The sequence below is a fragment of the Phocoena sinus genome, chromosome 6, assembly GCF_008692025.1.
Source record: "Phocoena sinus isolate mPhoSin1 chromosome 6, mPhoSin1.pri, whole genome shotgun sequence".
NCBI lineage: Eukaryota > Metazoa > Chordata > Mammalia > Artiodactyla > Phocoenidae > Phocoena > Phocoena sinus.
In genome coordinates, this window is record NC_045768.1 from 49,069,077 (window position 1) to 49,082,860 (window position 13,784).

General features: G+C 39.3%; 1 protein-coding gene across 1 annotated transcript in view; it reads left to right on the forward strand.

Annotated features, from left to right (window-relative positions):
• Positions 1 to 13,784, forward strand: part of TRPM3 (transient receptor potential cation channel subfamily M member 3) — an 856,716-nt gene that overhangs the window by 628,368 nt on the left and 214,564 nt on the right. The window contains 1 exon segment of the mRNA XM_032635138.1: positions 6,427 to 6,598. Within this exon segment, the coding sequence (XP_032491029.1) occupies positions 6,427 to 6,598 (172 nt within the window).

A 13,784-nucleotide genomic window follows, 5' to 3' on the forward strand; every position in this document is an offset into this window, starting at 1 on the left:
ATAGCCCCAGTGTAGAATAGGAAGCAGACCTGATCAGAGCCTAGGGATGGAATGCCAGGCAGCTTAGAGGACCAGAATGGGGCAGAATGGAGGTCATGAAATTATGATGCATCAGTGAATCCAGAGTAGAGGGAAGAGAATATGTTTTGAAGTCTCCAAGAAGATAATAATAATGCAGTATTATATTAGTTATCTATCACCATATAACAGATTACCCCAAAACTTAACGACTTTAAACATTCATTATATCACCGTTTCTGCGGATCAGGAATTTGTGAGTGGCTTAGCTGGGTAGTTCTGGCTTGGGGTCTCTCATAAGGTCACAGTCAGGATGTCAGTTGGGGCTGCATCATCTGAAGGATTGAATGGGGTTACAGTACCTTCTTCCAAGATGACTCACTCACGTGGCTATTGGGAGGAGTTTTCACCATGTGGATCTCTCCAGGAGGCTGCCTTATTAACATGGCAACTGGCTCCCCCCAGAGTAGGTGATCCAAGAGAGAGTGAAGAGGAACCCTCTTATGACCTAGTTTTGGAAGCCACACACCATCACTTCTGTTTTATTCTGCTTAGAAATGTGTCACTGAATCCAGCCAGACTAAAGGAAGGTTTTCAAAGAATTTCTGAACAAATTTTAAAATCACCCCACTGATACATGGTGATTTCTAAAGCAAGTAACCCCTTTCAGAACTCAAGGCCTTTCAGAACCCCTTTCAGAATACAGTAGGCCCTGTATCTGAATGGTACACAGTTCACCTCAGGACAGGGCAGAGGGAGGCGAGCCTATTCGAGCAGAAAGCCTGAAATGTGGACGGGGCAGCTCTACAGCCCGTGAGGTGAAGAACACATTTTCAAAGTGCTGCAAAAAGATGCAGTTGTTTTCCTGTGGATTTGAGTGGGAGTCATGCAGCTAAAGTATCTGGGCATTCTTTAGAGATGGATCCCTGGGTTTGCTGGTTTCTTGTTTGGATTGCTGAGCTGAGAGTCAGCATCTGGGTTTCAATATGACCCTGCCTCATACCTAGACTTGCAGCTGAGCTGCCTGAATAGGAAACAACAAGCCAGTGTTCTCTCTAGCTCAGGCCTTGCTATGATTTTGAGGATACACAGTGCCTTTCTTTTTTTTATTTCATTCTCTCAGTCCCCTTGTTTCTTTACCTCAGACACAGGTTGTTTCCCACTTCTCTGCAGTATACCCTCATCCCTCCCAGAAACACATGCCTGATCTGAAGAGTACCTTGCTACTCCTTTTGTGTGTCTCTCTCCAAAGCACAAACCCCATTTTGCTGCCTGCTGGTGCCTTTCCTGACCTCTGTCTACTATACAGTTCTGGAGAACTCATCTGGAAATAATCTGATCAGCTGTCAGCAGGATGTTAATGCCCGGCTGAGTCACTGACAAAAATGTCCAGCAGCAAAACCAACCATAATATCCTTTATAAATTTAAAATCAGGCTGGATCCTCTGTCTTTCCTCTAAATGTCCCCTGCCCTGTAAAGGAATTTAAGGTCTACATGCAATTTATAGGAAACAGTGAGGTTAGTGGGGCAGATCTTGTCAAGACGCTTTACTTCTCTGAGCCTCTATAGTTTTGTCTTTAAAATAAGCAAGAAATGGATTAATCCATGTAAAAGTGTCTATCACAGTGCCTGGCATACAGTAAGTAGTCAAAGAATGCTTTTTCTTCCTGCCTAAATTATAATCATGGTGCTATCAGGAGGGAAAGAATGACTCAGTGGGCTACACATCCCCTATCCTGGTATTGCCTGGAGCAGGTTGACATACACCTCACCAGGTAATAATGTCTGGGATTGCAGAAGGCCTGTGATTGATGACTCAGAAACCTGATTTAACTCAATTCAATTCTGTTCAGGAAAGAAGTCACAGATACCCAAACTGCCCTTGCGTCGTGGAAAGCACCACAAAATGGAGGAGACCCCAAGATATGAGCGAACTAATTTTTTTGTGGCCAGCACACACAGAAGGTCATTGTTCTGTGCTAACTTGGAAAAGGCAAATGTATTTTTTAATACAGACTGTACAGACTCAATTTTAGAGGTAGAAAGCCTTCAGAATTTATAGTCAAATCCTCTACCTTACAGATGAGAAAACCACCCTCCAAAAAGTTTCTTTTGATTAATATATTTTGAATATTTATTTGAGATATTACTGAGATGCAAGATTATATGTCTCCTCAAGCCAGTCCAATACTTATCACGTACATTTCCTAGAGAAATTCTGAATGGGTGTGTGAACGAATGAATGAATAAATTTGAAGACTTGCCCAAGTTCACAAAAGTAACTAGGGGAACTAGAACTTGAAGTCCCATCTCCTGACTGCCTACTAAGTACTCCTGGGTGAGACCAGAACATGCATGAAAATAGCTAGGAAAACTCCAGCAGATGTCCTAGATCAGCACCCAAATGATCGATTTCAGCCCATCCAAGTAAAATAAACGCAGCACGCTGCACCAACACACGAATGATGTTCAGTTTCTCCACAGTGTCTCTAGATCGGTTCTCTCCTGGCAATGATAATGGCCCTACAAATATCTTATATAAAGGCCCTCCACCTCATTAACTTCTTGAACAGCTTCTATTACATTCCCTCTTTGTTGCAAAGTCAAGGTACACAGAGGCCTTAGAACCAGAGCTTTACCAGTCAGCCAATACAAAGCGTGTACAATAGATTAATGAGTGAAATACTAAGTATCTAAAATCCATTTCTAAGCAGATTTCCCTTCTAGGTATAGATACCAATGTAGTTACCAATCATGAAAGATCACTTGATATGTAGTCCTTTCAGACACAATTCAGTCTTTTCCGACCCAGATTCCTCATTTGAGCTACAAAACACAGAAAATTATTTGAATGACTCTCTTCTCAGTTCTCTCAAGGATGGTACATAACGTGGACCATCCTATATTCTTAGGAGAGAAGGTGATCCATTACATACAATGAATACTGCAGAGCATTAGGGCTTGATTCTCCCAGGAAACACTGGCTGAGAAACGTGCTAGAGTAATCTGTATACCTACAGGTCACAATTGTTTTTGCTATGCAAACATGCACACACACACACACACACACACACACACACACACACACATTTCCAAAAAAGTCCTTTTTATGTTTGCTCTTAACAATAAAAGTTTTACATTACCTCTAAAATTTTGTCAGAAGGAAAAATTCATTTGTATTCATGTGATACAAAGGCATTATTTTTTTCTATTTGAAAAACTTAACAGGAAGATCAGCAAATCTTTTGTAGAAATGCAAATTGTAACTTGAACAAAAATAGACTGCTGGTATGTTTGTTATGAAGAATATTAAGTGTATTTTGTAGACAAGTTAGACCAAAATGCATTCCTCTGAAGTATTTGGGAAGTTATTTTGCAGTTAATCAACAAATATTTCCAGAATATCACCGTCTTAAATGACCTAGGAGGACATGCAAAAAAAACCACTTTGCATATTTTGGCAACTGATAAATTTGTTTTCTTTACTCATATTGATTGATTTAAATCCCTGTGTAAAAACAAAAGTGACTGAATTGTCTCCCATCGTTTCATTTTGGCCACTAGTTTGCAACTGGAAAATCAGTTTATAGTTGTTAAGATAAAGCAGGACTTGAGAAGAAATTCACATTTGTAGATTGCCCACTAGGAGCCAGGCATGGTGCCAGGTACTTTGCACATATAATCTCATCTAACCCCCATGAGGTAAGTGGTTTTATCATTTCTCTTTTACAGATTAAAAATGTGAGACTCAGATTCACACAGCCATTGACAGAACTGGGATTCAAAGAGATTTCCATGCCTCAAACGTTCATGATTGTCCCAGGATTCAACATACCTTCCTCCAATGATGACTGGAAAATAATTTAGGACATTTAACTTATTTTTTGGATTTATATCCTCCATTATTCGGCAGAAAAAATCCCTGGCAAAATATAACTACCTTTAACTTACTTTAACATAAGATCCAAAGAAATGGGGAGCAGTAAGATGAAGAAATTAAAATTCATGAGTGACACTGTAAACTTGATCCTCTTATCATGATTAATTCAAATGTACCGTATTCCCAAAGAGCTGGTGCACTGTGTTTCACAAGAAACGAAGGTCAAAACTCAGAAGGCTGAAGCACCAATGTCCTTAGAATCCTGTGGTGGGGGAAACAGATATATAGAATATAGTCAGATGATTTAATTATGTTCTTTTATTCTCAGATTGTGGTGATTAAGTCAGGTTGACCCAGAATCATTTTCACTCCTTTATTTGTTTGAAAACATCACTTTCACTGGTGGTCTTTAATTAAGCTCCCAAGAATTCGAAAACGTGCCCCGTATCTCATCTAGAACAAGTGTCTGGAGTTCTCCATCACAAATAGTTTAACCTCTAGAAAATCCACTGTCCCATGTCCCTCAGAGAACTGCTTTGGGGTTCCCTTCTTCTTGGCATGGAGCCTTGGGGAACTGCTGTTAGGAAAGAGAAAACAGTAACCTAAAGCTTTTTCTTTTATCCAAAAGTACAGTGCAGAGGTACTTTAAGAATAGGAGAAAGTCTTTCTGCTAAGCCTTTTTCAACAAAGCATTAATATTTATTAACTTGCACTCTGTTATAGAATGAATGTTTTATAATCAAAAATGCGTAACAGCAAAATGGGAATTTTAACCACAAGCAACCTACTCTTCCAGTGATAAAGAACTCAGGATGGGGTTAGCCAACCACTCTCTTTGTAGTTCAGGGGGTACTCTCATTCACTCATCTAGACAAAGGGGTAATTGAACACTGCTCCATGTGATTACTGGAAACAATAATCACAAATTCATAGGCTTCCTTTATAAATGAGAGCCATCTAGAATAAGCTGTGAATTAATGGTATATTAATGGTATATTAACAAATAGGGACATTTATTAAAAGGTCTGAAAGATATTTCAAAAGCTCAGAATTACCCATTTTAAATTTAGATTAGATCAATTCCCAAACAATTCAGATAAGAGGGGGTTTTTATTTTTCAACTTTTAATAAAAGCATGTCTGTCTCAAGTCTTTTGAATTAATCCATTCACTATTCATTGAGTAGATTCTGTTTGCCAGGCGTACAGAAATGTGGGGTTTTGAATCAGCATCAAGGTGTAAAATATGACTTTTATGAGATCTTTTCTACTGATGCTGTCTTTACTGAATCACTTTGTAATTCCTTTAGCAAACTACTTAATCTTACTACAGCTTTGCCTGATGAGTTATTATATACTTAAAATGAACAAGTGCATCTCAACTCTATAATTAATGTATACACTGCATAAAGGCACAGAAGTAAAAGTCCCTTAGCATTTATTTCTGTCTTGTCAATTTCAGTGATACAGTACAGAAATAACTGTATGGACACCGTGTAACAGTGAGTTGGTTAAATGTTCCTTTTCATAGTCTTGAGTGAAATTTCTGCCTAAATGTTTTAGGAGTAGATTTCCAACACATCATCTTGTTTCCATTGTGTCTAAGCAGTTTGGGAAAGGGGAATGAATAAGCATAGATTTTGGAATCAGGCAGACCTGGTTGTGATTTCTGGTTCTGAGCGTGGTAAACTCTTGTAAAACCTACTTAATCTCCATCTCCGTTTCTTCATCTACAAAATAAACATAACAACATCTACTTTGCAGGATTGTTGCAAGGAGTATAGATAATGTATATAAAGCAACTGGTGCACAATAGGTTTTGTTTTTCTTTTCAGATCAAAAGTCTGAAAGACCATACTAAGAATTGTTCTGTTTCAGGTAGTCTGATTCACCATGAAATTAAAATAACACAACAAAAATTTAAGACAGAGATGAACATTGTGAGCCTGATTTTTATTTATATCATGATACAGTTATTTTACATTCAGCATTTCCACTTAAGGTGTCTAATAAGACACCTTAAGGTGTCTTAAGGTCTGTTTAAATAACAGACCTTCAGATTGCTGAATGGGCTTGACAAAGAAGATCACCCCGACCCCATTCTCCACCCTCCACTCCCCACCCTCCACTGTACTCCAGAATCATGGTTGCTCTTCTCTGCCTATTAGATGTATGGACATGAAGGAGAGGAGAAAGAAAGAAACAAAATAGCTAAATTTAAAAATTATTTTTGGTTCATCAGCATATAAGCAGTCAACTTCAAAATGAAACAGACATTCACTTGCCAGTTTTTGAGTACAGTGAAAGCACAAACTCTCATTTCTGTATGAATCCAGAAAATTCATGGAACACTTACTGTAAATCTTGCTTCTACCCAAAGCAGTATTAGGAGGAGGATGTAGACTATCCTTTCACTGTACCAAAGAATTGATTTCCCTTCTCTCTCTCTCATTCCTGTCTGTCTGGTTCTCCTTTTCATATTTTTCACTCTTTTCTCTGACTTTTGCCCCTTTTTTTGAAATTCTGCAGGTTGTCCGGCCATATCAGACCATGTCCAATCCCATGAGCAAGCTCACTGTTCTCAACAGCATGCATTCTCACTTCATTCTGGCCGACAATGGGACCACCGGAAAGTACGGAGCAGAGGTGAAACTTAGGAGACAACTGGAAAAGCATATTTCGCTCCAGAAGATAAATACAAGTAAGTTGGCTACTGTTCCCACTCAGCCTTCAAATAGGCTGAAAGTGAGAAAACTTGAGCAGATTTTGAACACAGATCACTTTCTACTGGGCCAGTGGTTAGAATTAGAGGAAGTCATCTAGAGGAGGATGATTGGAGGCGCAATAAGTGTTTACACAATTAGTGGACTCAAGCTCATTTATTATGTGTGAAAAATTCAACCCTGTCTGGGGTTTATAAATGCAGATAAGCTTTTCCTTCCAAACTTTTTTGTACATCTTTTACACAATACTCGAAGGAGGAAAAGCACCCTGGAGAATTTTTTTTCTATTTATTAAGCTATTTTTGGTGGCTAAAGAAAAGAAACAAAAACAGGTTTTGATCTTAGCATAGATCTGGCTGTGCGAAGGCATTTCAAGGGAACTGACATTGTCTAAACTAAAGCATAATGTGTAACCATGTTGATAAAACTTTAATTCTGTCTCTTAATTTTATGTATGTATTCATTCACTGTCTCTAGATACCTATATATTTAGATATATGTGTGTATTTATGGGTACCACATAATACTTAGCCCATAGTTACACTGAAATTATCTATTAAGTACTTATGTGTTCTATGCAGTATTTATTGTGTACCCATTTAACTATGAGAAGGTAGCATTGTAAAAACAGCAACGCTCCCCAGAACACTCAGTGGCTTGCATTTAAATGTGGTAGAGGTATGAAAATACTCTACTGACCTTCCTCACAAAATAAAATTCAATTTGTTTTCACAAAGTAACACATGGCTTCGCGGCAGGCTCAAGCTTTCTGGTAATTGTATGTTCCATCAGGGAAACTTGGATTTAATTGATTAAACTTTCAAAGCCTGCAATTCCAAGCAACAAAAGATTCTCTTTGGCTTGATAAGCTTTCAAAAATTCAGTGTAATATGATTCAGCCTGTCCAAATGGCTTTTCTCATCTCCAGTCTTTTCTCTGCATCTGTCCCAAATGGATTTTCCTTGCTCTTGCCACCTTCCTCCCAGAGCTAGGATGTCCAACCTATCAGACCACAACTTCTCTTTCCTGTACTCTCTTCTCTGGTTCCACGTTTTAGGAGCTACTGCTGTTGAAGCAGTCAAGTTTCATACCTTCATCTTTTTCACAGAGAATTCTGGAATAATAGGTTTTGGTGTAGGCCTGAAGTCAACATTGTATTAGAAAACTCTCTTCTAAGAATCTTCAACTATCTTTGGAAAGAGAAAACACAGGATTACCCAAAGGTAAACATGTTTTGGGGAAAAAAGAGTAGAAAATCCATCCAGAAACCAGCAGAGATCCAAAGTAACAAAGCACTATAGCCAATGGGTGGTAGGTTTTGTTAAACTAAAATTGAATTTTATTATAATATTTGACAGGAAGGACAAAACTCATATCATTAATATTATCCATTTAGGTTTTTATAGGCTACAGCATTACTTGTTTTACACCAGCAGGTTAAGAATGAGCCTAAATAGGAGTAACCTGAAAGCTGAAGAAGATGGGAGCAGGGTAGACAAAGAGCAAATGCAGGGTCAAGTTCAGTGCTCAATAGTGAGACCAAATTTGTCCAGACACACAAAGCATGCCATTGTGCCAGGTCCTGGTGGCAGCTGGGCCAGGTATTTGTTAGTGTTAGGAGGAGAGCTAGGTGTGTGGTTGTAAGTTTAAACACCCAGCTCTGATGGTGCCAGCAGGAGTTAAAACCCAGCCAGGGCTCTGTCTGCCAAGCCCTGTGCCTTATAGGTGCCCAAGGAAAGGATACTCTTTTCTAATTAGTCATCCCAGAGGGGACATTGTTTTGTAACCTTTGTGCCTGGGGAAGCACCTGTCTCCAAAGCTCACAGAGTTGCTATGCGTGGGGATTGCCCTGAAGGGGAGGCTCATAGACAGTGGCCGGGCCTCCGTGAGGAGCAGAGCCTAGCAGCATAGAGTCCAGGAGAAGGCCAAGGCTGGTGGTCAGGTCATCAGGGATGCTGGAGGAGCCAGGACCCCAGGCACATGCCTCATGCCACTCGTGTGACACTGGACCCTTGCTAGCACATCAAGGCAGGTAGTGGCATGCAAACACGTTGCCAAGTGAAATCCCAGTCAAGGGTCTAGGGCACAATGTAGGGGATAAACACAGACCCAGGTTCCAAGCTGAAGCACCAGGCCAGAGAAGCTGGCTTGAGACTCCTAAAATGTTCCGAGTCCACAAACAGGATTAGGCCTTGGATCTGGGGTAGAGGCTGAGCCCCTAGGTTGGGTTAAGTGATAGTAGCTGGAACAGGATGGGGGCAGAGAGAGGCAAATAGTCATTGCAATCGTCATAATTTATAAACACAATTTTCCTCTTTGTTTTGGGGACTGTATTTGAGGCTTAATAGGAATCCACAGACTCCCATTCAGTACAAATAGTTAAATAAGAAGAAGAAGGTTAAAGATGCCCAGAGGAGATCCCTGAGGTCACAGGAAGTTATAAGCTCAGGGCCAAGAATTTGCCACAAGCTGTAGTGAATGATGCCATGCCTTAGCTCTTCTACCAGTTCTATCCTTGAACTTAGTAGTGGGAGGGTGACCAACTTGTCCCAGTTTCCCAGGGACTTTCTCAGATTTAGCATTGAAAGTCCCATGTCCCTGGGCCCCCTCCATCACAGGCAAATGGAGATTGCAGGTCGCCCTCCAAGTCAGACGCAGAAGTCATTAGTTCTACTTCTCTTTTTACTGCATTCACTCCACAAAGCAGGGAAGGAGCAGCGAGGGCCTCAGAGCTTAAGGAGTGGCCCAGGCTCCGGAAGTAGAGCAGGACCTTGAGATCTCCATTCAGTTAGCAGTAAAGCAAAGTGCCCACTGAGAACCTGGAAGTCTCCAGAATAGGGCTGACTGAGAAAAAAGGAGGAAAAGTTGACCTGGTTAAAATAAGAAACAGCAGAACTAAGAACATAGACCTTTAATGTAAGTCTCTGTTCTAATCTGAACACTGTTTTTTTCTTTATATCATAATTAGTGATAATGTAATTCTTCTTATTAAAATAAAATTTTATTCTATAGCAATTCTAAAAATCTCACCTACTTCTTAATTTCCCTCTTGAAAAGTCTAAGAAATCTAAAATACAACAGGGGAACTCAATTTTGGGAAACCCCAATTTAGCCTCCTGAAATTAGACCCTCCACCAGGATACCACAATAATACTATCACCACCTATTACACTTAGCACGACCCTGGAGGTGTCTGAATACACTCAGCATTTTACTCATTAAAGTGCCATTCCTCTTCATCACTTAGGGATGACATGCATACCATAGGATTCTTTCCACAAGTCTATTTCTTGCCTAAATAGCATAATCTTCTGAAGAATATTTTCAAGAGAACTTTAAGCCCTTTCTCATCAACATGACAATTATGAATAATAAAATATTATAAGCACCAGCATCTTAGACTTTTCTCAGCACTCTGGCATCCATTATCTCAACTCTCCCCTCCCTCCACTCATTCTTGCTGTTAACAGTCCTTACTGAAGCGTTGTCATTGGTTACTGAAGGACTTCTTTGCTGTTAAAGGAGAATCCTTTCCGACGTGAGCCACTTAGGAACACTCTTCCATCTGAAATTTTCTAAACTTCAAATTTAACATGCAAAGCCTCAAACAATCCCCATCATGCCTTTAGCAAACAAATATTTCTTGAACTCCTATTATGTACCAGTCATGGTTAAGGTCTAGAAAAGCAGCAGTGGATAATTCATTGAGCTTACGTCAAGAGGGACAGAGTAATAAGTAAATAGGCAAATATATGTAGTAAGAGAGCTGTTAAGAAAAATAAAGCAGAGGAAGGGATATATGTATGTGTCATGGGTGCACATGCATGCATGCACATGTGTGTGATGGGAGGATAGTTTAGATTAGATGATTGGGTATGGTGTAATATATGAGCAGAGACCTGAATGAAGTGAGGGAGCCAGCTCTGAAAAGAGCATTCTGGAGGGAGTGAAAGCAGGAACAAAGACCCAGGTATTTGATGAAGAGTATGACCTTTGTAAAGAGTTGAACTTTATTCTGACCGAGTTTTGATCTGGCAAGTTATAGGATCTCCCTCGTGGTTTAAAACATCACTCTGCTGTTGTGTGTAGAGATCCAACTGACGCAGGGGGCAAGATTAAAAGCAGGTAGATGTTTCAGTAGGCTATTGCCGTAATGCAGGTGAGAGATGACAGTGTTTTGAATTAGGGTGACAGCAATAAAAGTAATAAAAAGCAGTTGGATTCAAATTTATACATATCTGTTTTCTTAACTGATCTTTCTTTTAATGTGGTAAAATATATATAGCATAAAATTTATCAGTTTAACCATTTTTAAGTATACCGTTCAGTGCTATGAAGTACGTTTACATTGTTATGTAATGATCACCACTGTCCATCCCCAGAACTTTTCATCATTCCAAACTGAAACTCTGTACACATTAAACACTTTTATTCCCTCCCTTCAGCCCCCGTAACCATGATTCAACTTCATGTCTTTATGAATTTGTTCTAGGTACCTCACATAAGTAGAATCATACGATATTGGTCCTAAGATACATTTTGAAGGTAGAGCTCAAGAGAACTTGCTACTGAGTTGAGCATTCAGGGGGAGGAATAGACACATCAAGGATGCTGAACAGTCATCCTTACGGACACCAGTATATTCTTCAAAGAATGGGGCTAGTGGGAGCCCCTAAGGAGTAAGTTTTTACAGAAAAGGGAGTTGAGGACTAATCTCTGGGGAGTTGAGACAAAGTCCTTGAGAAGGAGGGAGACGATGAGATTCAGTGCACAAATGAAGAACGTGGCCATAGGTAGAACGGGAAGAGTTTCATCCCGGGTAGCAGGAGGGAAGGCAGAGTTTATGTGCGCAGATGTAGGTGGGATGGAACATTTTCTGCTGGGAAGATCAGGTAGTTCTTTATAGATGCTTTCTATATCTGAAGAAAATAATACAGGAGGTCATTGGCTAAGAGTGTGGAAAGGGAAGAGGTGTAGAAGATTAGGGAGAAAAAAGAAAAAACAAGTGTAGAGCCTGGGAGAGTGAGCTGACTAGGGAAATGTAGGACTGCCCACTTGATATTTGTGGTCATAAATTTGCAGTGGTGTGAATCATCAGGGATGTGTGTTTTTTTCCAGGCATGTTCACCTTGAGTAGTAGAATAGGCAGAGACTTGGGTTGAGAGCCTGTTGGGATTTTGCTAGGCAAGTAGAAAAGAGGAAGAGAGAGGCAAGGGAGTGAGGCTATATGTACTCTTTATACCTATATCCCAGGAGTATTGTCAGTGTCTGGATGAAAGCAGTGCTTTCCCACCCACATCTGTGCCCATTCACGAGAACATAAAATCATTCATCCAAAAGATCAGAATAAGGTGCAGAGAAGTGATTAAGAGAATTATCAAAGGTGACCCACACCTTTAGTTTCTATTGCCAAACATTACATATGTTAAGTTCAAACCATTTAAGTAAACAAAGGTTCATAATAAGCAGTTCCTCATATTTATTTTATTGTTTACATATTCATATAAGTTGAATCAAGTTAGCACAATGCTGGGAACGTAGTAGCTGTTCAATAAACACGTGTTACCTGAAAGACTGAATACCAAGGGACTGCTCCAGAAAGTAACGTGTAAGTAGCCTGATGAACCTATAAAATCCCAAGCATATTTTCTGCATACATTTTTGCTTTTAAAAAATTTCCAAAAAAATTAGAGAATATTATAATAACCCCCGTAACTATCACCCAGACTCTACATTTATCATCCCGTAGCCAATCTTGTTTCCTCTATGTATATAACCACCTACATCTTCCACTGGGTAAGTTTGAAAGAAATCCAAACAGTGTATCACTTCATCTATAAATATTTCAGCACCAAAGCATTTCTTTAACTTGGCGTGGCCCACACACAAGGTAGATTTTTAAAGTATTTCCTTAACTTAGTAGCAACATAATGGAAAATACTGATCCAGGTATCCTTTAACAATTCTTTCAAAAAAATAAAAATTAAGAACTATGTTATCACATGTTAAAATTTATCTAAATTTTGATAATCATTTTTTTCTTATCCCAAATTCTACACTAAGCTGGCCAAAAAATATTTAAAACATTACCCTTGCAGTTCTTAAAAAGGGAGATTAGAAAAACCCCCAGCAATTGTGGCTTTCTGGAAGCGTTTAAAGGGAAGAACATAACTTTTGGGAAAAAAGGAAGGCTTTGCCTCTTGCCAGTGGTATAAGCTGAGAGAAACAGGGAGACCTGGGGGTTCAGATCTTCATGGCTCTGTGACCTTAGGTAAATTACCGTATTTCTCTCAGACTTTGTTTCTGTGTCTGTGAACCAGGGATGATAATTTTTCACAGTGTGGTGATTAAATGAGTCAACTATGAAAGGATTCTGGCATGTGGCAGTTCAGAAACACTGAATCCCTTCCTGCCTTCTCGGTGGCACAGCGGTCCCCTAGTGGGAAACCATGTTCTGTGTTGATATAGCCTGATGGGCTGCCATAGATTCCAACCTGAGATCCAGACCTTCATTCGAAGCCCATCAGAGTCTAGGATGTCTGTCAGAATATCTTTACCACAAAGCGAACCTGTCTCTGCTTGTTAGGGAAAAGCCATGGATCTCTGGGGTTACAGAAAGGGTCCAAAGAAAAAAAATGAGACTCAAAATTATATTCTGAAACATATTATCAAGCCTCTATTAACATTACTTCTTAAAGAGTAGTTGATTTAAAGTCTTGATCATTGCAGCAATAAACAGAAAACTCATGTTTTTTCATTATTGTTGAAAATATATTCTAAACTGTAGTTGTTCCTCTTGCTTGAGTGAAGAATATAATGGAGAAAATTTCATATTTCTTTAGAGAGTCAAGCTATTCTAGTGTCTTGGAGCAATCATTATGAATGTCAGTTAAGTTTGCAGAGAACTCTGTTTGGTGGAGGTGTTAGAATTTGGGCTAAATATGAATTGGTCCCGAATATATAAGATAAGATTTATATGTCAAGTTTAGATTTGGGCCAATATCAGATTTCCTTCTTATAATTTACTGTTTTGTTTAAAAAGCAGATTGGAGGAAGAGGACAGAAATCTAGTTTGTTTTGGGCTCTAATTGATGAAAGTGTTATACTCCATTGTGTTTGAATTTTATTTTAGGTTTGGCTAAATGCAAAGTTTTATTTGGATTA